Raw genomic sequence first — 23766 nt, 5'->3', positions numbered from 1 at the left:
TATTCCATGCTCTCCCAAAGCAGTCTGCTTAGAGTTCCTCATCCCCCTTCATTTCCTCTGCTGTCCCTCTGCAATATATCTCCTTTCAGTCAAGAAAGTGACTTGGTTGCTTTGAAGAAGTTCAAGGCGGCAGATCTCAAAATTTGCTTTGGAAAGGTCCTTCTTAAAAAAAAAAAAAAATATCACCAACATAAAAACAGATTTTTAGCTTGGTTATTTTGACAATCAAAGGCTAATTTCTAATTTTTCCCCAGGTGATGCATTAATATGCATTCACTATTTAAGATTATGGGGAACATCCTAAAGGTATAATGGGTATTTCAGTTTTTATCTTTCACTGAATGTCAACAGCCCTTAATGGATAATGCTGTTAAAAATTTTATTTTGTTTTTTGGGTTCAACCTGAAGGACTCTGAAGCTTCACTACTGTTATCTTGTCTGGTATATGGACAATTTTTTTTTTTTTTAATCATACGAATGCCATTTATTTTTCCCAAAGAGGCATGGTAGGTCTATTGATAAGTGTCAGAATCCAAATACCACAGTTATTCTTGCTTTTTCCTGTTTTTCCAGTCTTTTTTATTTCACTGGGTCAATCCAGAATAGATTATTTTTTTCCTCAACTCAAGGAGGATGCAAACACACTTGACGCAAAATCAAAACAAATGCTTGAGTATCAACAAAAGGTATTTAAAGAACAAGGAAATATTTTTGAGCTAGGATAACGCCATCTGGAAAAATGGTTATTATTTCACTCAACAATTTGATTGTTATATATATTGTTTCTCTTTAATTAGACAACTGTGTTGTCTAAGTATACACCTATTTGTCATCTGATTTTTAGAAAAACTATTTTGGAGGGTGTTTTCCCCACAGCTTTCTTGATTCTGCACAAATCTACTGGTTTCTGTTAGTTTTTCTAAATTCTACATACTCCTGTCATTGCTGTCCCTTGCCCTTGCTCCCACTACTGCAGACTTTGTGTAGGGGAAATTTGGCACCTTCTTTTTTTTAGTAGCTGGGAATTTTTAATCATTGATCTTGGCATATAGAGTAACTTATTTTCTAGGCATGCAAAGTCTTTGTGAATTACCATGATGCATAGCCTTAGTTTACCTGAACCTTTAATACGTTTTCCATTAAGCTTAGCTGACAGATTACATGGATATGTTTCCTCTCTTGAGTTTTAGGAGAAACAAGATTCAAAATTCTTGAAGGACAAGAAATTATTCAGGTATCTTTGAGTTAAAAACACCATAACAGAGGAGAATCCTCTGGGTTCCCTGGGTATGGTTCTGCCTCCCTGCACTGCTGAAGGTCGCTCTCCATGTAAAGTGAGCTAGAATGTTGCTTTCTGTCCAGTGTGATTTGGATCTGTGTGTTGCATGCATGCATATTTATTTATACATTTATTTGCAGCTACTTGATTTTAAATGAAGTACCCCAAGTTTAGGGCGAATGAACCTGAAATTTATATTTGACCATCAGAGAGTATTTTATCTTGGGTCCTTTTCTTAATTTTCCAAGACTCCAGTTTTTGTAAAATGTTGTTCTGGAAGTTTACCGGGTGAATTTTAGCCTCACTTGCTACACTAATTGAGATAAATTGCTTCAGAATGCAGAGTTCAGTCATCTGACTGGTGGCACTTGGGAAGGGCTTTGCCTGAGGTCACTGTGTGGGATGGGACGGTCAGAGGTCCATGTGCCCTGGCTGACCATGCCATGCTCTTTAGGTTGGCAACTCGTCCAAACATACATCAGCCTCAGTGCCAGCCAAAGATTCCCTTCTGTAAAGCTGTCCCGATGTTTGTGTAAACAAACATCTTAATTTTTCTGTTCTCATCTAGTATGTCAAAGGGAATTCCCTGGTGGGCTGCAGGGGAGGGGGATCTGTGCATGCACCTTAAAAACACGGTTAGATGCAGAAATCGGTGTGTAATTAGGTAATTAGTACTGTCTGTATTAACAAGTAGATTGGCAGTGTCCCCTTCTGCTACCCCTCTATTAATCTCACTGTCTTTTGAGTGTGACAAATGGATAGAGGAAATTTGTTGTCTTCATAAAATTGTGTGCTTGCGTCCGTAGTGCCCTGGTCTGACATAGGGCTTTGTAAACTTCTTAGCTCTTGTATCTAGCTACTGAAAAAAAATAGCACTCTCAGAATGTAAAACATTGAGACTAAGAAATAAATAAAAAGAAAATACATCAAGTGTGCACAGTGGTGAATTTTATCTTATGTATTTTGGGCTTTTAAGATATACTTTTGCCAAGATGTGGAGGATGATTGTATGTTTCTTCTTTATATGCTTTTCAAAGGATAAATCACCTTTATCATGTGATAAATTTGTGTACCTATGCATGACTATATAATATTTTTTAACTTGTTTTAACAAATTTGACCTGCTGAAACATTAAATGGTTTTTTTCTCATAATTTCTAAGTTTCTCAGAAATTGCTAGATCACCTTGCAGTTTTAAATATCCCATTTGGTCAGGCTATAAAAATTACATAAATTATCTCTGGTTAAAGAAGGAAATTTGTAAGAAATAAACTGTCAGACTGAAATAAACTTGCAGTAAGTGAATTGTCACACAAAAAGGGGCTTGATTATTTTATTTCCCTTTGCAATCTTATAAGTGTGAAATTCTTTGCAGTGAATTCAGAAATCACTCTCAACAAATCTACTATATGGATCTTGGCTTCTCAGGGCTGCATTACTGGAAAGCTGAAATTTATATCTGTCACACTGCTGTGTATGAACACATAAATTAAGGATACTTAAGGGACTCAGCAACTGTGATTGTCTGCTGAGTAGTTCTCCATTAATATCTTAAATTGGTTTTGCGCCTAGTTTGCACGACTAACATTAACTCCTGTTTAATCCAGTTTTTAGTAGCTTCTTGTTTGTCTACATGAGCCTTCCCTAAGAGAAGGCAAGCCTTAGATACAATGTTCTGTAGTCCTTTGGCACAGCAGGTATGTATTAGGGCCTAGGAAACCCCTCCTCTCCCTGATGTAACATACACCTGAGATATGGGGTCATTCTGCTGCACTGAGTAAAGGACTGATGGTTACAAAACAGTGAGTCACGTCAGCAAGTTGAGTGAGTCACTTGCTTCAAGAGAAGTGAAGCAAGTCACTTCTCTTACATTTGCTGTGTTTTCCATCACAGTGCGGGAATATTATCTGCTAGTGTTCTTATCTTCAACACTATACTTTCCCATTCTAAATATAATGTATTAATATAATGAATTAATATTATGTTAAGATAATGAATATAATAATACATTGCAATAAAACTAGTTTTAAACTTTTACTGTACGCACTTAAAATACTGAAACTGGAATTATGCTAAGGCATTGAGATGGTGTTCTCTTGTTGAGCCTGACCATTTAGGGCTTTAAGGATGTTTGTTTATGTGATATGATGAGATTATAGTATCTCAGAGAATGTTTTCAAGCCTTCAATGAAAATATACAAAGTCATATTTTACAGATTTTAATTTTCCGTAGTTGACTGAAAGGTAAAATCTTGTACTTTCATGCTTTGTGCTGATGGGTTTCATTCTGATTTTAAAACTCAGAAGTCTTCTATATAACAACTTTCATATCAACTTGCTTACATCATGGGAAACATAAAGTCAATGTTGCAACCATGCATTTGGTTTTACATTATGATATATCCTGTTTGTTTGATTTTCAAAATTCTAATGCAGCTTTTCCTTTTCTCCTGTGGCAGGATGACAAGGACTTGGTTCATGAGTTTGTTGTCGCTGAAGGTCTGACTTGCTTAATCAAAGTGGGAGCAGAGGCCGACCAGAATTATCAGAACTACATCCTGAGAGGTAAAGGAAATGTATCCAAAAGTTGTTTTTATTGCTTGGAAGGTCTCACAGGTCTGCGGCAACTTGAGGTCTTAAGTGTCTTTGAATGTGCTTCTTGATCTGGTTCTGATTCTTGCATGTTATACGCAAGAAAATTAAGGGAAGCTTAATACTCACTGCTGAGCAGAATGAATTGGAATATTTGCAGTACTGATAGTCGCCCCATTGCCCACCTTTTCTTGGAGATTATACTGCAACTCTGTAATTCTAAGAAAGAAAAGGCACTCTAAAACCTTTACAGAGAAGCTGCTGTGAGCAGGCTGTACTCGGCAATGGAGCCATTTTGTGACCGGTGTTTCTCTCCTGTTCTTGCAGTGATGGGTGGCTGTTGACCTCTCAAGTGCAAGGGTTTTCTTCATGCTGCTTAGATTGTTCAAAAGTGCCATGAAAATACAGAGGGGCAGCACCCAGTCTGCACCATCACCCTGCTGGGAGATGTATTTTTGTATCACTTCTGTCTGTTGTGCTGCAGCAGAATGCAGCATCATCAGTACCTGTGGATATCATGCATTCATTCATGGCTAGGCTTCGCGAACGAAGATTTGGGAAGGGCTCTACCCACGTTTCTTGCAAGCGCGTTGGTGGATAAAAAGGCCAATACGAGAAAGGCAAGTCTGGTTGCAAAAGACACAGCAGAAAGACTCCTTAGATGGTATATTCTGTAAGGCTCGATTCTTTCTGCGTTGTCTTTTCTCCTCAAGGGTGATCCTGCGTGCTTTCTCAAAAGCATCAGCAGCGTTATAGATGGTCTGTCTCCAGGCCTCCCGATTTGAGGCCAGAGTAGACCAGTTATGGTGATCAATATGCCCGAGGCTGAGTTGTTGTTTCAGGGAGTCCTTGTATCTTTTCTTTGGGGCTCCTCTCTTGCGGCAGCCAGTGGCAAGTTCACCATAAAGCAGGATCTTAGGGAGGCAGTGGTCCTTCATCCTGGAGACGTGCCCTGCCCATCGCAGCTGCATTCTCAGTAGCATGGCCTCAATACTTGTGATTGCTGCCTGTTCAAGAACAGATGTATTGGTCACATAATCTGATCAGTGGATGTTTAGGATTGTACGGAGGCAGCGTTGATGGAAGCGTTCTAGGAGACGCAGGTGGTGGCAGTAGATGACCCATGATTCGGAACCATGTAAAAGAGTAGACAGCACTATGACTCTGTAAACACTGATCTTGGTACTTTTCTTCAGGTGTTTATTACGCCATACTCTTTTATGGAGTTTTCCAAAAGCACTATATGCCTTCGCTAACCTGTTGTCTATCTCCCCGTCAATCTTACCATCCGAGGAGATGAGGCTGCCTAGGTAGTTAAACTGTTGGACTGATTTGAACTCTGATTGGCCGATGGTGATGTGGGAATGGTGGGGGACTTCCTGAGGTGCAGGCTGATGGAGAACTTCAGTCTTCTTTAAGATGACTTCCAGCCCAAAGAGCTCAGCAGCATCTGCAAAGCAGGATGTTAAACGCTGCAGGGCTGCTTCTGTGTGGGCAACAAGGGCGGCATCATCAGCATAAAGCAGCTCCCGGACAAGATGGTTTAGGGTCTTGGTGTGGGCCTTCAGTCGCCTTAGGTTGAATAGGCTTCCATCAGTACGATATCGAATGTAGATACCGTCCTGATCATCGAGGTCTGCCGTGGCCCTTTGGAGCATCATGCTGAAGAAGACTGTGAATAGGGTAGGAGCGAGAACGCAGCCTTGTTTCACACCATTCTTTATTAGAAAGGGCTCAGAAAGTGTGTTGCCATGTCTGACTTGGCCGTGCTGATCCTCATGAAGTGAGATGATCATTTTAAGGAACTTGGGGGGACAACCTAAACATTCCAAAATCTGCCAAAGACCTTTTCTGCTCACAGTATCGAAAGCCTTAGTGAGGTCGACAAAGGTTACATAGAGACCTTTGTTCTGTTCCCTACACTTCTCTTGCAGTTGTCTGAGAACAAATATCATGTCTGTGGTGCTCCTGTTGGCTCTGAAACCACACTGACTTTCAGGTAGAATTTCTTCTGCTATAGCGGGTATTAGTCTGTTTAGGAGTATTCTTGCTAGGATTTTGCCAGCAATGGAGAGCAGAAGGATATTGGTCATTTGAGACTGACGGAGATGACAGTCTCTTGGGGCAGCACCCTGAATGACCAAGCAGCCTTTTCAAGGACAGCACTGCTTGCTCCACTCAGAGAGGGGCCTAGAAAAGGTGGCCTAAACAAAGCTCATCTCCACCTTCACCCGGTTGGTTAACCGCAGACCAGCGGGCATCTTTTTCCAATGCGGTCGCACAAAGAGCAAAAGACAAAGGCATGCACCTGCCTCCAAAGGTGTACCTAAATTAACTCTAGCATGTTGGAACATCAGAACCATGCTAGATTCTGCGGATAGCGGTCGTCCTGAGCGACGTTCTGCCCTAATTGCCCATGAACTGGCTCGTCTCAACATCGACATTGCTGCTCTCAGCGAAGTTCGCCTTCACGAGGAAGGCAACCTCAGAGAACATGGTGCCGGTTACACACTCTTTTGGTCAGGTAAGTCTAGAACCGAAAAACATCTCTCAGGTGTTGGCTTCATGATCAAAAACTCTATTGTCCCTAAACTCGAAAATCTGCCGACCGGTCACTCTGACCGCATTATCTCCCTGCGCCTTCCACTAAACAACAAGCATCACGTTGTCCTCTTTAGTATATACGCCCCAACTCTCCAAGCTGACCCTGCTGAAAAAGATAAATTTTACACTGACCTACGCTACCTTACCCAAAAGGTGCCCGCAGATGATAAGATCATTATCCTTGGTGATTTCAACGCCAGAGTAGGTAAAAAAATATCATGCAGTATCTATGGAATAAACAGTGAGAAAGTCGTACTTAATGGGACAGTTGGCTGGAAACAATTTTTAGATATCTGATATTTTGGAGTTAAACAGGTAATAAGAGGTTTACATTCTGATCTTTGAACTTAAAAGATAACTGGCAAAGGCAAGGTTTAAAGAGTGATGTGGAAAAGGATTAGAAAGCTGATTTATTCTATTGTGGCCCAAATCGATCTGTGTGTTTTTCATCTAACCAGGAAACTCAGCCTGTAGATTTGAACTGTTTCTTCAGTCTTTGGAGGGGAGAACAGTCACACCAAAGGATTTTTGCTGCTGCATGATCTCAGAGTAAATAGCGAGTGCTAATGAATACATAGTTGTGGTGGATTGTTCATTTGAATTTTCTTAGACTGACATATATAGCTGTATTTAAAAATGTCACTTTGATATATTTAACTGTTAAAACTCAAACTGCAAATTCAGGAGAAAAAAAAAGAAAACAAACAAAAATAAGTAGAAGGATGTTGTAAGAACCAGAAATGCATGCTAAGTTATAGAAAACAAGGATTCAAGCAGCTAAGTGTGGCTTCATGAGAAGATTTTGAAGATAAGACTGTGCAAATACCAGCTTTTGGAGGTGTAAAAGAAACAAACCAGTACCACAGAAGTTATGTTCTATGTCAGTAGTTCTGCAGTCATATAAATATACTTGAATAGTAGACAAGGACACAGCAACATGTGGAATAAAATGTTGCTGGGAGAAAACTGGCCATCAATGATCTCAAAAAATTCAGACTGGAAGTAAAGTAAAAGTCTGTATTGGACAGTCTGACCTTCAGACTGGGGACCTTTCCCTTCCCTTTCCCTTCCCTTTCCCCTCCCCTACCCCCTCTTTTCTCCCCTCCACATACCCTAATGCATCCAGAATTCAAGGAGACAGAATGATCTCTTTCTTGTTGTGACTCTCAAGAGCTTGGTATCCATGATCTAAAGTTAGAAATTTTCCACTGAATTCAATGAATGATAAAGCAGAGCCTTATTGCCAATGTCCACGGCATCATACTAATGAAACTGCAAACTCATCTTGTTGCATTGTTATTAACGAGTGATTACAGCTTGTTCAAAATAAATATAAAAGCAAGCAAACAAAACAACAACAAAAGCTATGTAGAAGTATGGCATAAAGCTAAACACATTATTTTAGGAAGATGCTTTTAGAGATTGGTACCTTCTCAAATCAGGTCTTTTTTTCCCTATTTTGCTGCTGTGGGAAGCTGAAGTCTCTCTCTGGGTAGTGTATCCTAGCATCTTTTACAATAATATGATTTTTCTGCGTGATGTGGGTTTTGTTTCAGAAACTAAATTGATCTTGATTGTCTTTCAGGAAGTTCAAAGCTTATTACAACTCCAAGATTATGTCAGCTGGTTTGCAGTTCCAGGAGCCAGCATGTACTTTCTGAATAGGTCTACATGTGCAATGAGATAAAGAAAGGTTTGGAAGTACAGTATAGCCAGACAATCTTGTCCAAATACATTGAGGAGGGTGCTGAAAAGAAACATTAAATGCATCGTGTAAGAGGGTTTCTGGTATATTGTTTTTGGAAGATCATAGTGATTGGTTAGGGTTTTTTTAATGACAGTTGTGTGTATTTATTGCAGTGCTGCATTTTACTAAACCTGAAGTATTGGTGAATAGGTGAATAAATTTTACTGAAGGTACATGACAGTTGGCACTGAGGTTGTCCCATAAGCTTTAAACTCAATGTTAAGCAGTAGAGATCTGAGAAGTAAAAAGTAGTTGTTTTCTAGATTTTTTGTGCCTTACTGCTGTGGTGTTCTTGTTCTGCAGATCCTTTCGGAGTGGAATATATTCTCCTTATTTTCACTGCATTTAACCTAAATCATAAATGGATCAGATTTCTCCTTAGTTCCATATTTCTCCAGCACCTTTGGTGTAATTCACTGTTTTCCTCTTGCAATCCTAACCCAGCTTGCAGGGCTTGTGACAATAAGTGGCAACCTTAGACATGGCATTGCCTCCTCTGCTTCCAGGGCTCACCCACATGCGACTGCCTGTCATCTTGACTGAGCAATTTCTCAGTGTTTCACATGAACTTGTTTGCCTGTACTCATCAAGAAATAGCTTTGTACCTAGTAGGGAAAATAAGGGGGAAATATATGTACACTTAAGGTGGTTCAGTGCGTTCAAGGTGCAAGTTATTTCTTGAGGACATTGATTTCCTTTTTCCAAAAGTCTGCATTGTTTCACTCTAATGTTTCCTGGTTGTGAATTTCTGCTTAGGGGTTTTGACTTGGTTCAAGCCAGACTGAGCTGCCAGAAAAATGACTAAATATGAGTCACAAAAATTTTAGTGAATTTAATGGGTAATGAAGAGAAGGTAAATGTGGCTTTTACATACAATGCTGAAAAATCCAGAAAGTTTATTGTTGAGTGCTAAGGAATGACTGTTTATTTCTGCTCAGGTCTCTTGATCTAGGGCTGTTTCCCACAGTGTCACCATTTGTCTGGAAACCAACAGTAGCCAGGACTTCTCTCTCGAGTTACTCTTTCGAAAGAGTAGTTTAGAAAACAACTTTTGTTCTTTCCTACTTGTCAGTTCTTCAACCTAAATTTATTCTTCAATATTCCTTCCAATTATTATGGACCTCTACAGAAACTGTGTTTTGCGGGATTTTTATTCCCCATAAAAACAGATTTGTATTCCTTTTGTTATTTCCCCTTTTTTTTTTTCTTTGGTGACAAGAATCCATAAGGATAAGGAACTTCACCGATACAACTGAACTTAAAAGTTTCCGTCCCAGTTACAACACTGTGGTGTGGTGGATGTTACCTAAATATTCAAAAATAAATGGAAATGGGTTAAAGGTAGATGAAAATGTCTGCAACTGATTAGGATTAATATAAATCTTATTATAATTTTGAAGATTCTTTGGATATAATTTTGAGATCACCCGTTCCTTGCACAGACTGAGAAAGCAACACATGAAATGCCATGGCTGAGTGCATACTAATTAAATAATTGCTAGAAACATGGTAGTCTTCATGTTTTCTGATAATTTAGCCAGTGCTGTTGGGAAGGTGAGAAAGAAAAGCAGCTTGTGTAGACCAAGACTTAATTATTTTAAAAATATATTGAATAAGTAAGGTATGAGGGTTCAGAGATGACTTTGACACTGGGATGTGAGAAGTTCTGCCTGGTAGGATCCTGTGCTGCCTGTTCCTCAGATCCAATGGGGAGGTTGTCAAAAGGTCTTCCAGCCTCTTTTGTACAGTGTAATTGTGTACTTGGATCCCTATTTGCCTCCTTATGAATTCAGATCAGTATTTAGAGGTGTACATAATTAGATTAAAGCTGGAGATTGTTCTTGTGGTCTGAAAGCACAAGCCATGTGTCCGGTCTGAGCAGGCAAAGGCCTTGACCTTGCTACAGCACAAAATTTCGAGGAACTAAGGCTGAGGAAGCAATAGGACAGCAGTCTGTGCTTGTACTAGACCATGTTTGAATCAAATTCAGCTTTTGGATGCAGCTCTCTGATTTATTGAGAGCCGTGTGCTTATATGGGGAATCAGAATTTGAGTTTCTACTCTGGATGAGAGATGGTTTCAAGTTTGGTGGTTTTGAAAAGAAAAGAAAGTGCTTGGAGAAGGCTAAGAGTTATGATTTGAGGTAATATTTATGCTTTAAATTAACTCCTCTCCCGTAAAGCCCCAAACTGTTCTTATAATCTAAAATTTAAGATAAGTAGAATCACAGAACCATTTAGGTTGGAAAAGACCCTTAAGGTCATTAAGTTCAACCATTAACCTATCACTGCTAAATCCACCACTAAACCATGGCCCTAAGCACCATGTCTACATATCTTTTAAATACCTCCAGAGACAGTATAGACAAAATTTCAGTAATTTATATTTAATTCAATAATCTGGGCAGAAGACTAGGTTGCAGTAGAACCAGTTGTGGGATTTCCTGTCACAGGCCCACTGCACTTCTGATGAAGTGATAAAGTGCTGTGTGTTTCTACAGATATTAGTGCAAGCACAGAAGATTAAGGAAATGGTCCTGGGTAAGGGATCTGACATACTCTGAGGGACAATGACATACCATTTGAGAGAATTAAAGGTTGATAGGTTCATACACAAAGTCAACAGCATCTTCAGCCTGATGGAACAGCAGCTTTATTATTATGCATTATTATACATTTTTTTTCCTTAAAAATAATAAATGTAATTTGTTTCGGAATTGCATTTGTACAGACATGCTTTTATCTTCATGCAGATAGAAAGAGTGTATATACTAGGGCTCTTATTTTATTTTTCCTCCTGGTTTTGCAAGACATTTCAGGGCTTTAAAGTAATTTTATGAGGGACTTTTACCAGGAAAGTCCTATGTGAGTACGAAAATGTAAAAAAGAAAAAACAGAGTATCTTAAAACAATAAAATCACATGTGAAACAAAACTGCAAGGCACATTCTGATCCTTGGTGCGTGTTTAAATTATGATGGATCCATTAAAACAATCCCCTTCAAGCCTGATAACTGCAATTTGCACGTTTGTGAATTGCCGGTGATGGAGAAGTTCCCAAGAGGAGCAGTGACTTCCCAAAGTCAAGCAATGAGAGTAGAGGAGTCTGAAACTTTCCAATCCCCCACTGAGGCATGAGAATGGGGGAATTTTTTGATTTCTCACCTGTCTAGCTGCTAAATGGGAGCCAACCTTTGCGCAGGGATGGATGGATGGAGAGAAAGGATGTAGCTTTATCTGGATAGTTACCCTTTTAGTGACCTCAGCTTCCTACTGCAGCAAGGTCATTCTAAATCTGTATTTTGCATATGCTTTTAATTATAGAGTATATAGCTGACAACAATAAAAAATGGAAAGAAATTGCTGTAAGAGCTACTAGTTGTACAGCAGAAAGCAACTTTGCTATTGGAATTAGGAGATGCTGAGCTGTCTGACATGTTGAACATGCACGGGAGCCACCAGAGTCAGTCAGAACCCAGATGAATGCCTAGGCAGGGGGTCAGGTTTCTAAAGGAGCAGGCAAACAGCTCAATCACTGACATGTACCAAAGCCACCAACGGTTACGCCTATTTATAAAGCCAGAGGCACGCGATCCCACCTGCATGCCAAGTTTAGAACTAGGGGCTGTGCTGCATATTCTGGGAAATCAGATTAAATTCCTGAAACTACTCAGTGCTGGATGGTAAAAGACCATCTGGTTATTGTCTGTCACCAGGACACTGTGTGTGCCCCTAGATGTCAAGGAGCTAGAGGAAGTCGAAGGTGAGGGTGAGGCTTTGCAAGCAGGCAGTGGAAGCTGCTGCTGATAATCCTTTCATTCTGAAAGCCAGACATGAAGTTATCAGCACGCTGGTGGCATTTCTGCATCAAGCCAAATGCTACTAGGAATGCTTGGGGTTTGTAAGTGTGCTCTCTGTAATGGGGAGATGATCCGTTTCCAGGAATTGACTGGCTGCTTTTATCAAAAAGACCCCTCATTATTTACAAGGACATGAATATTTCCAGTGCTCTTGAACTTTCCTCCCTTAACCTGATCAATTATGTGGCTTTGGCCTTTTGCATTAAAGGTTAGGTATTACAAAGCATTTAGCATGGAGAAGCACATTCTTCTGCAGTAAATGTATGTGAAGCATTTGCAGGAAGCATATGTATGTGAAACAGGGTTTGTGTAAATAACACAAGACTAGAAATAAAAGTCTGTGAGAGGCTGTGTCTATCCTAAATAGACATGTCTTGCTGTTTGGTACTACAGCAGTAAAACAGATGGTAATGTAAATTTAGTAGTGAAAAAGGAGCTAATACTGAATATCATGCATACCTTTGCATTATTCCTGTTTCAGTGTGAACTGGAGAACTGTTTGAAGTTTTCCAGCTGTAGAAAAGTATCCCAGCCCCAAGTAAATAAGAACAGGCAGCACTCGATTAGGCTTACCTTTGTATTTCTTTCTTTTCTTGAAGCAGAGTATAAAAACTTCCCTGACTCTCTTAACCTTCAGTGTGCAGGTAGCAACTGTGAAGTTCCTGTATATACCTCTACATTTTCAATTTGTCTTATGTGAATTCCTTTAAAATTATGTAAACTTCCCAGTTGGTCTCAAAGTAGCTATAGTAACAGCCTGTGCTTTTAAAAGAAATGGGGTTCCTATAGCTTGATTACTTGGGAATGTTTCTTCTGGGAGACTTGCTGGCACAGTCTCCCTGTAAATTTGGTTCTTTGATCTTTCTTTTGAGTCTTTCAGAAAGCTTATTAGAGTTGGACACTTGTCCTGTGGGAATTTCAACATTCATATCCTTCATTTTTATGCTGGACATCAGACCACAGTTCCCATGAAACCATACCAAAAGATGGCAACTCCACTTGGAAGCTGTTATGGCCATATAGTATGGGGCAGCTCCACATGGAGATACAGCCTAGGTTCCTACCACCACTACCAAAAAAAACCAAAACAAACCCCACCAAACCAGATCACAGTTGTGTTAGCAAATTAGTAGCAGATGAATGTAGCAGTGTAATAAGACATGTTAATGAGCAGCATTGCTGAGCTGAGTTACAGCGTGACATGCAGCCATGACATCTCTCCTTGTGAAATAGACTACACTGCCAGCTCTCCATCAGTGAGCTTTGTTGGTACCATTTGTTGTAGTTTGTTTCAAAATTAGCAGTCCCAGAAAAATCAGACCTATACTTGATGGTTCAGTACCTCTTTCTACTACATGTGCAGAAACTTCAAGATGTGCCTCTTCTTGAAAAGCCATGGAATGAAAAAATACAAATGGATTTGTCATCCTGATTTATGAACCCTTTAGAAATAATGAGATTACAATGCTCTTTCTTGTATGAGAGAAAAAAGGGCACATTATATTGTCTCTGTGATTAATAATATAAATACTAAACCTCCTTGTCTTGGTGGTTGAATCCTCTTTCACTCCCGCAAATATTTCTTTAAGACTAAATGCATTTATTTACTTATTCCAGGCTAGCTGGGAGAGCTTGACCTTGGAAACCATGCAATTTAAAAAGAGGAAAAATTTCCTCTTTGCTTTCCTCTCTATGCTTTTAGTGTTTCCTTTCTGCATTTCTCATCTGCATATTTTAAAATAATATTTATTAAACTCATTCTGTGCAAGCATTACACTGAGTTCACTACTGAACACAACCTTAGGCATTCCCTTAGTTGTTGGAGGAAGCACTGCCCTCTCCTTTGTCCTCCTCCTCCTTCCCTTCTCCCTGGATATGATTCTGATCCATCTGGAAGCAGAGTCAGATGGTCCTCACATACAGCGTACAGTACAAGTCCTCCCAGTTTGGGATGGGAATTGGCTCTGAAGCAAATTCAAGTTCAAAAGTTTAACTACTGTGTAGTAATTTACACATCTACAAATAAACTGAGCTGTTCCTTGTCCTCTGCATTATATGAAGTGACCTTTCATGTTGGGACTGCTTGTGAGGAGGATATAGGGTTCTCATGGTCTACATGGAATTCAGCAATAACACCACCATAAAATTATGGATTTCCCTTGTTTTTAAAGCTGATGGAGGCTGGAAGGCTTTGGGTGGCTCTGTTTCTATGAAAATGAATGTTCAGATTCTATGTAATTTTTTTTTATGCTTTTTGAAATTCCCATGAAATGTGACACCTCAGGCTATGCAGACTCTGCGTAAAATGAGGAACTGAACATGAAAAATACACATCCTTAACTACTAAGCAAAGAGTAAATACTTGGGAAGTAGTCCCAAGGGCCTTTAAAGCTGTTGTGGGTGTTATATGATTTAAATACTCAAACTTCATGAACAAGCCTTGAAAACAATGTATCTATTCCAACTGGTAGGAGCATATTATAGTGTGTTTCAGCCTTTTTGTAGTAATCTTGTAGCCTGAGAGTATCTCACTGAAGAAGGAGAAACTGTATAGAAAATAAAGACATTCATAAGCCAGCACAGACATGAATACTTGCACAACGTATGCAGCTGCTGGTAATTTCACTATGAATTACTTGTATTGAATATATGCACATAAAACATGTTAAAATATGGTTGGAAAATAGTTTGATTATTCCCATTTCAAGATTAGAGGCTTCCTTCCTACCATCAGTTATTTTTGATGGTAGTTCTTGGGTGCCGCACAGTGTGCTCTATCTTGATACAGAAGCAGGGAAAATCAAGGACTTTAAAGGAGAAGTGGGAGAGGTAGGGTCAAATGTATAGGATAATTGTACTGGCTGCTATTCCATGAAGGTGATTATTGTGTGGTATAAGGATGTGACAAAAATGAGGTTCTTCAAATCTTCAGAGTTAAATTCCATATCCAGTTATGATAGAATTATTTTAAGTTTCGTATTAGCCCTGTCTCTCTGAAATTTTTGGAAATGTGCATGCATATGGATTTTTGTCGATTATGTTCTCATAAGTGCAATCAGAAAACTGGACCAGAGGACCATAAACTCTTAAAATACTTATTTTCAGCACTGTAAGGCAGTGACCTGCTTTTAAGCCTCTGATCACTACTGCATCAAATATTGAATAATTGTAGATGATTGAAGAACTTAAATGCTAAGCCATAAGATTTACATGTATTAATTATTAACTGATCGTAAGTGCTGTGTTCGTACATATGTGTCTAGGAAAAACTGTAGGATATTCATAGTCTGATGACAGCGGGGAATAATCTTAGTGAACATATGGGAATATTGTTTCTGTTTCTGCTGGCAAGGGTTTCTTCTTGCCTTTTCTTCTGCACATCCCTAAGGAGCACAGACAGAGTAGCACATGCCCCTTGGGAAAGCAGAAGTAGTAAGTAGGTACCTGTGTACATGAAATGAATGAGAAAAGAGGGAAAAGTTTTGCTGCTTTGTGATTAAGTATAAGGACCAGCTTACCTGCTGCCAGCACCACCCTCCTCCTCTGCCCTCTTCACCACCTTCCATACACAAGGCTGGAGACACTCCAGACACTCAAATGGTGGCATTGGAGTGACAAGAGGAGTATGTGGGCTGGCATGCTCCCACTCCCCACATGTATGTGAAGGTTGTCAGTGGATGCACGGGGGGGTGCTGAGCAGGCTGAGTAAGGCAACCAATTCGAGGTGCCACATAAAGGCAGACAGGATATTGTGTCTTCCCTTTGCAAAGCCAGAGGGAGAAGAGTTATGTTTGCAGCTCCCTGTCTGCTAGTGGGTGAAGCAGAAGTTTATCCCATTCCTACAGTTTTACAGAAAGTGGGGATCGATAAACCATTAATTTATTAATTGTAACATGATTTCTTTCTCTCCATATTATCAAGAAGTAAGGAGGTTTTTTTCTGTTTCCAGTGTGTGAGGTGTTTCTAGCTTTCTCCATTTAAATTCCTGACACTGAAGCTTGGGCTGTCAAGCCAGGAGAGGAGACTGTGCCTACCTCCTGCACCCAAGCAATACAGGAGCACTGGCTGGCAGAGGCTGCTAAAAATACAGTACCTCTGTTGTTTAGGATATGTTTTTCAATAATTTATCGCTTTGAAGTTTCTCCTGAAACACTTTAGTGAAGAGAGTTTACTGATGTAGATGCATTGCAAATAAGTAATTTTTTTCCTTTGCCTCTTTTTATTTGTTTACAGTAAGAAAACAAATATTCTTCCCTCCTACAACCTTATAAATGCTTTGATTTCCCCACACACACTCCTGGAGATGTTGAAAGTGATTAAGAAAAAAGGGAGGAGGTATTCAAGGTATGGGAATCGAGAGGACCACAGGGAAGTGAAACTTAAGACCAAGGCTGGAGTATTTCAGTTCCACAGATTGGTATTTCCTAAAAGCAGTAAGTTATAGGATAGGGGTCATATATTGATGCTGAATTTCCTCAATAATCTAAAAATTTCTGGATGAAAGAGAATATAGATAGGAGGAGTTTAAGATTTGTGACTGAGGGGCTCCATGATGTATCAGATCTGAAAGGAAAATGGTATGTGAGCTACTGAGGGGGTCTCCAAAAAGAAAGGTCTCCCTACTGGCCAGGAAACCAAGGAGTGTTGCCATTCCACAGGAAAGATTACTGTTTAAAGGCAGATCCTAAGGATTGCCTTTAAGAAAGGCTGAGATGGACAGACTTTCTTTTGGAGTTTACTGTTTTTTCTTTTGTCATTAAAGTTCCCTGAAATGGAGAAGAAACTCTAAAAATACTGTTGTGTGCTGTGGGGACTGCCATTAAATGGCTCTGCTGTTACAGCACATTGACTTGAATCACTGAAGTGCTGCTCAGGCTTTGCAGTATCTATTGCGTGTTTTTAAAGCAGGTTTATTTAAGTGACAGGTGGGGTCTTAAAGGCTTCTGCCAATACTGGGCAATATCCTGTTTCCTCCTACTTAACCTTCCTGCTTCTATATGTTATCACCAGCTTAGACAAGGATCTCAACTTCCTCTGTCTTGCCTGTCTCTGATCCTGGCCCCCCCAACCCCCCTGACTTCCTAATTTTGTACTCCAAATCCTTTCTTCACAGACACCTCTGTGATTTTTCAAGTTATGCTCCAAATTGACTTTGGGTACAGCGTGATTTCACAGCATTTACTCCTGATGAGTTTCAAGTATCTATAGTAACAAGGGTCCCTATCTGCAGACTTTCACCTGGGTGTTCCCAATCTCAGTAGCCTGCCCTGGCATACAGGGAGCAGTCTTGGAAGCAGACACTGTTTCTCACTCAGGCAAAACCCACTCAGAGGGAAAAAATTTTGCTTTTAAAGCAGCAGCTTTTAAACAGGGTTTTGAAACTCCCAAAATTCAGTTAGTTTGCATTAATATTTAGGCCAATATTGATGATGGAAACATTGATTGTAATATGAATTAACTAGATTTATTGGTTGGTAAGAATATTCTTTTATATGTGCTTGTGATCAATGTGGTTTTTTACTCTCTAAGATGATAATGGACAAAAGCACTAAGAATACTGTTAAGGTTGATAAATAAAACTCTTGAAAATTAAAAATACCTGTATGAGCTTACTTTGCAGGCATGCATGCCCCCTTTGTGTGGCAGCTGATCCATCCTTTGATCGCACAGTGGTACGGCTTTTTCCACAGCTGCTCTGGTTCAGCTAATGAGCACCATGGCACCTGTGCACTTATTGAACACCTTTTAAATAGCTTGTTTTATCTTCAGTCCTTCCCAAGGCTTTGGGATTTATTTCACGCTAGGCAAACTTATAAAATGTTTGCTTTGCTCATGGATTTTTCTATAGTTTGTCACTAAATGTTATCCAAGAGCTGAAAGGCAGCATTATCTTTGTGTGGTAGATAAGGAAATGAGGCATTTGAAAAAGACGTTCTGAATTCAGAAAGATTCAGTACCTCTAAATGCTGTTTTGGGGCTTGTCCTTCGGCTGACTTTTCAAACTTGATAGGGTACTTTCTGTTTATTTCTTTTTAATATTTACTCTTAGGGTTCTGTTTCCTACTCAGACTCTTGCCCAGGCTGTCCTAGTTTTCTTTCTCTGATCTGTCTTTTTTCTTGCTTTCCACATCAACTTCCTTTAACTTACATCAGTCTATCAGTTTATTTACATAATCAATCCATTCAATAATATTCATAACTTCATTTACATTATTTTCTTGACCAGGTTAAGCTGGCTTAAATGCTTATTCTTACTGTCACCTCTTCCCACCTCTGCACTGTATGTCCTGGGTTCTGTGCTTGTGTGATAGTGTAATGAACTTGACAAAGGAATGTGTTCATCTGAAAAATGGATGTGAAAAGGTGGGTATTTTGCTATTGTTTTGAATTTAACTGTTTTAGTACTGTTGAATTACTCCTGTTCTTAATGGTGGGACACAAACTCCTGTACCAGCAAAATCCTGATTTTGACCTGAGACAAACAAGTAAGGGAGAGTGTTGCAGTGTCACTATCAAGTATGTAGTCACAGCTTTGGTATCTTATCTCCTGTACATTTCTTTCCTCAACATCACTGACATCAGCCCTAATCTGTGTGTTCCCTCCAGACAAATAGCTATTAGTCTTTCCCATTATTTCCCTCATTTATCCTAGTCACTTCATCTTTCTTCATAACTGTCAGACACTCATCAGGTTTTCTTTCAGAGTTCCCCCCTCTTTCACTTCCTTGAATGTCTGTAGGTTTAAATTTTGTTTCCTTTAGTATTCAGATCAGAATTCTTCTCCTCACCATCTGAGTAATAAGATAGGTCCTTTCAAACAGAACTAAAAAACCCTCACAAGCTGTCTTCTCTTACTCTAGGTACCATTTCATTCCTTGGTGGGCAGCAGCTGAGAACATTATGGAGATATTTTACACTCCAAGAATGGAGTATTCAGAGGTTTCAGCTGATTTCTTATGTTCAGTAAAGGCAGTTGTAAGTGTCGAACAACACAATTATTTCAAAACCTTATAGTCATACACATTTTGGACACATATTAATGTTGTCCGTATGAACTTTTTCACTGACATGAGTTTATAATTTCATGAGTTTTCCAAAGAGCTCAAAGTCAAGAAATACTCCACTGTCCAGAAATATTCTCAACAATATTTTTAATTCCACTGAGAAGTTCTCTTCCTCCTTTTCCCTCCTACCTTGCAGAAACACACCCCAAATATAATAAGTGTTGAAAAATTTTCATGAAAAAAGAAGGTCTTGCCTTTCAGACACCACTGAGAAAGTTTCAGTCCAAACTCAAAACTTGAAGAAACTATGGACAAGTAAACCCAGGAGTGTTTTGATGGGAACTATCAGGCAATTTCAGTAACAAGCAGCCTGACCCATATATAGTGAGCCTTCAATTTTAGTGTCATGATGGTTTCCTTTAAATGCTGAAAATGCATAGGAAACTTGTGCTTTATTGGCTAGAAGTAGAAAATTTCTGGTGTTGCTATGTTCCGGTCTTTAGCTATAGTAATGTTATTTGACGGTGTGACTACTAAATAACTTACACCGAGACCGAAATGGTTTGGGTTTTGCATACAAATAACTGACCTAAAATTTTTTTGAATTTGGTGTTCTAATGTTGAGTTCTTGTGTAACATCTGTATCATGAATTCGTGGAGCAAGACCTGATTGAGAAGTAAATGTTTATCAGAAATGTCTGTTGGAATCCTGTCTTTATATCAATCCTTTGGAATATATAATGACGGTTAAAGATATAGGAAGTATCATTTGAAATAATCCCTTTTAGCTGGATTACAGAGCAGGATTTGTCTCACCTAATTCCAGTACCTTGTCTTAGGTAGTTAGCTAGACTGCCAGAGCAAGAGAGAACCCAACATAACCTTGTGATGGAACTGGATTTGCAGTACCTACAACTGTCCTGGCATACTTGGGACTATCAGACTTGTCAGGATGGGGGTCTTCCTGCCCCACAGGACTCAGTCAGAAAAAGACCCATGTTCTGTATTTTGTTCCACTTGGGCTCAATATTACCCAAGAGCCTTGCATTTTCAAAGGCTAGGCTTAGTTGCTTTCCAGCTGGCATTCATGGATGGCAGAATTGTCATTTCAAGGGGTTTTAGCCTCGGTAGAAGAAAGACGTGGGTAGGTCTTTCAGGAAAGCAAGCCCGAATCCTATTCACTAGTCCACACCAGCAAAGCCAGTTTTTCACCAACAAAAACATAGTGCATGTGCTTCCAAATGTGACATAACCTCTGTGTAGTTGAATGTGCCACCTAAAGGCAAAGTCATTGCACGTGGTGACCCGTGTTGGCCCTGAGGTCGTTGATCAAGTACCATGGACAGGGGCAGCTCTGCCACAGCTTGGTCAGGACTAGGGGCTTGACAACCTTGTTGGAAAACACATTATAAACCTGCATATTTGGTGCCAAATCAGTTGTTATTGATTGCATGTAAAATAGCCAAACCTTCCTGAGCTTTTTCTCACAGGCATTCCAGATTCAGTCCTCCTGTGTTTGGTCCTGAGCTTCAGACAATGCCAGGTACTATATGTATATTTGATATATTTGAGTCAGAAAAACAATGTTAACTTGAGAGACGGAAGCTTCTTATTTGTAATAAACTAAATGTGCTGTGCTCAAGTACCCATGGGTACTTGAAGAATAATTAATGTTTACCCTCAAGAATCTGAAATTTCTTGGTATGTGGTCAATGTGAATAAGGCATTATGTGTTTTGTCTGTGACTTATGGGTTCTTCCCTCCTTCTGCACTTGTAATTGTCAGGGAATCAGAGGAGTGTTATGGCTGCTCTAGCCTTTGTGCATGGCACAATGAAGAGCAGTGCACCAGGTCAGAGTGGATCCAGGGGAAATGATGGATACTTGAGCACAGCTTCAGCACCATAATCAATGCATGGGCTCTGACACAGTGCCTTAAAATATTATTTCTTCCCAAGCCTATGGAGGGGCGTGGCATTGATGATGTTGGCCTTTGAATTAAACATATGTATGAATTAAGGTGAAAGCAAGCTCCTGGGATACTTCTTTGTAGCTAGGTTGCTGGGTTTTCCAGCGTGTGTTTTTAGCAGCGTTTTTTTTTGCCTGCAAAACTGAGGGAGAGCATGATGAACTCCAATGTTTTAAATTGTAAGACAAGCTTAAATAATATTGAATTATTAGAAAGAAAATGTACTGGATTCTTTGCATTTTCAGAATGATATCGGCATGTAAGAGGTATAATATTTTTAAATTTTACTCAAAAGCTTGGAGGAGATTGTCTGCTAATGACTTCACTCCAGACCTCAGCTTGTAGTTAAAAGATAAACAGATTGCTGTGGAGTTATGGGACCTGCTCCTTATAAGGTGATGGTGCAAGAAATACTGTTCCTTCTGATTGCAAATGTCCCTTGAAACTGCTGCTGCAGCATACAGGCATGATATGTGTGCATCATGACCAAGCCAGCACAGTTCTGTCTTTGAATGTTGTAAACCAGGATGGTTCTTACTAGTGGTAATTTGCAAAGTTTTATTTCAAATTGGATTAAAATCTGATGGGCTTGATTGTGCTTTTGTTTATTATACTGACATGAGTAGAAATTAACTCTTGACATGAGTGTGAAACACACAAATTTGGTCCAGAATCTTAAATAATAAAAAACATTAAGAGTCTTTCATATTTATTTGACTGTCACTTGTAATGTTCAAGCAAACAAAAACACAGCAATCTTGATAAATACATTAGTATGAAAAAGTCATCTCTATTTTTCCTGCATGACATTTACTGGCCATTTTTCTTTGCAAAAGGAACCATGAAACATGAGCTTTTTTATGTAAATGCTCCAAAGTCTTTGGAAAAATTCATCAAAAATAGTCAAGGGAATGCAGTGCTGCTATAGCTGAAGAGCTAATTTTTCAATAGTGCTCTTTCATGTTTATTTATAAGTTTGAAAGAAAAAGTCTAAAGATCAAAACAGCTGATTGCTGGATCATCCTGTGAGAACACAAACACATTACTATACATAATGAAATGCCAGTAGATATCTTGCTATATGCTTCATATACAGAACATAGGACTGTGATTTCTCTAAATACAGTGATTTTTTTTTTGGCATTTCTACTTTTCCCCCAACACTTGTGTTCCCAATAAGAACCACATTGCGTTTGAGAACTTTTTTATATGCTCTAATAACTTGAAAGAATTTTAAATCTATGTTCTTCTTGCTGTTAATGAAGAACATTGCATGCTACATTTTTGCAAGTAATTTCTTTTTTTTTGTCTTATTTTTCCAGTCAAATGAAATTTAGAGAGCTTTTAGCCAAAAAAAAAAAGAAAATTTCAATTTATAATTTCCTGTCCTTGATGGTTCGCATCCTCTTTACATCACCATTACTTTCAGCAGATAAGATCCAGCAAATCAAAATTGTGGACACCGTTTTGCTTTTACAAAGCAATATTCCCGCTGTAACAGGCAGCACAGGGAAGCAACTCTACTAGTCTACTGCCTTAGGAAAGTGCTCATACTGTGGGAGTGTGTCCTGTCACTGTGTTTCTGGAGTTATTTCTTGGGAGATGCCACTGGTTTTATTAGAGACTGGGTAGAGAAAGGGAAGATAAGAAAATTTCTTAGTTAATGTTTTTCTTCTCTTCTTTGGAAAAAGGAGTAGAGCAGAAGTATTTATCCTATTCAACATTACACACCTAACTTAGCTAGATGAAGAAGGCCCACTGAGTGATTGATAGAGACTCAAGAAAACCCTGCAGAGCAAAGCCCAATTTTTGTTCATATGTTCTAGGAGTGTAGCCAGATAACCACTTAGGTACCTGAAACCAGCTGATACTTAGAGAGATGAGTGCTGGGAAGAAAGTGTGAAACTCCTCTAAAGCAAGCCAATGAACTTGTAAATGCTTTCAAAATATTGGCACAATGTATAACAGGCATAATATTTGTATTAGAGTGCGTCAGAGAGAGGGTGGGGTGGATATCCTCAGGAATTCGTATACCTTTTTCTAAGTACTCATGTATGAAGCTGGATTAAGGTTGTTACAGGATTTCTTTCCTTTATCTGACTAAAGTATAACAGTCCAAAAGTTATTAGTGTGTGTTATGAGACACAGATTAGAGCTAGGTTCCATTTTATTTGATGTTTAACTCTTTTCTATTCAGGAGCAGTGGTATTGAATCAATCTCATTGCTGAAGGTAAAAGAAAATGGATGCCTATTCTTTGAATCCAGTTTTAGTTGGTTTTTGAGATGTAAAATACAAGGACAGTGAAGATCTCTAGTGCATTAGAGATGTTGGCTGGGAAAGAAGGCAGAATTCCTTTCTTCCATCCTGATTACTGTGCCTAGCCTGTTCTGTCCCTTCCGACAGGTTTGAACTGTGCCTAGTTTGCCTCCAAAGAAACAGAGGTTTTGTTGCCCTGTGTGTATTCCTAATACAGTGGAGGGCTCATAGGGTCCTGCCTTTTTTCAGTGTGGGTTTTTTTTTCATAGCCTAGTGCAGCTTGCACTGTACTGGCTAGAGAGTTGTAGATAAGACTATCAAAATATAAAGCTCTTCTCCAGCAGTCTTGCTTCCCCTTAAGCAAAAAGTGACTTGTAAAAATGACAGCTGACTCTGTACCTCAGACTGTTCTATTGCACTTTAGAAAAAAAAAACTAAATTACCTTGAAATTAAAA

The 23766-nt window shown here is 39.2% G+C and overlaps 1 protein-coding gene across 1 annotated transcript in view; it reads left to right on the top strand.

The window, feature by feature from the left end:
* The window catches only part of FHOD3 (formin homology 2 domain containing 3), a 383569-nt gene that overhangs the window by 188018 nt on the left and 171785 nt on the right, over positions 1-23766 (top strand). The window contains 1 exon segment of the mRNA XM_027680405.1: positions 3739-3844. Within this exon segment, the coding sequence (XP_027536206.1) occupies positions 3739-3844 (106 nt within the window).

Source organism: Neopelma chrysocephalum, unplaced genomic scaffold (assembly GCF_003984885.1).
Source record: "Neopelma chrysocephalum unplaced genomic scaffold, ASM398488v2 Primary Assembly neopelma1_22b, whole genome shotgun sequence".
Taxonomy (NCBI): domain Eukaryota; kingdom Metazoa; phylum Chordata; class Aves; order Passeriformes; family Pipridae; genus Neopelma; species Neopelma chrysocephalum.
This window is presented reverse-complemented; position numbering and strand designations above follow the sequence as displayed.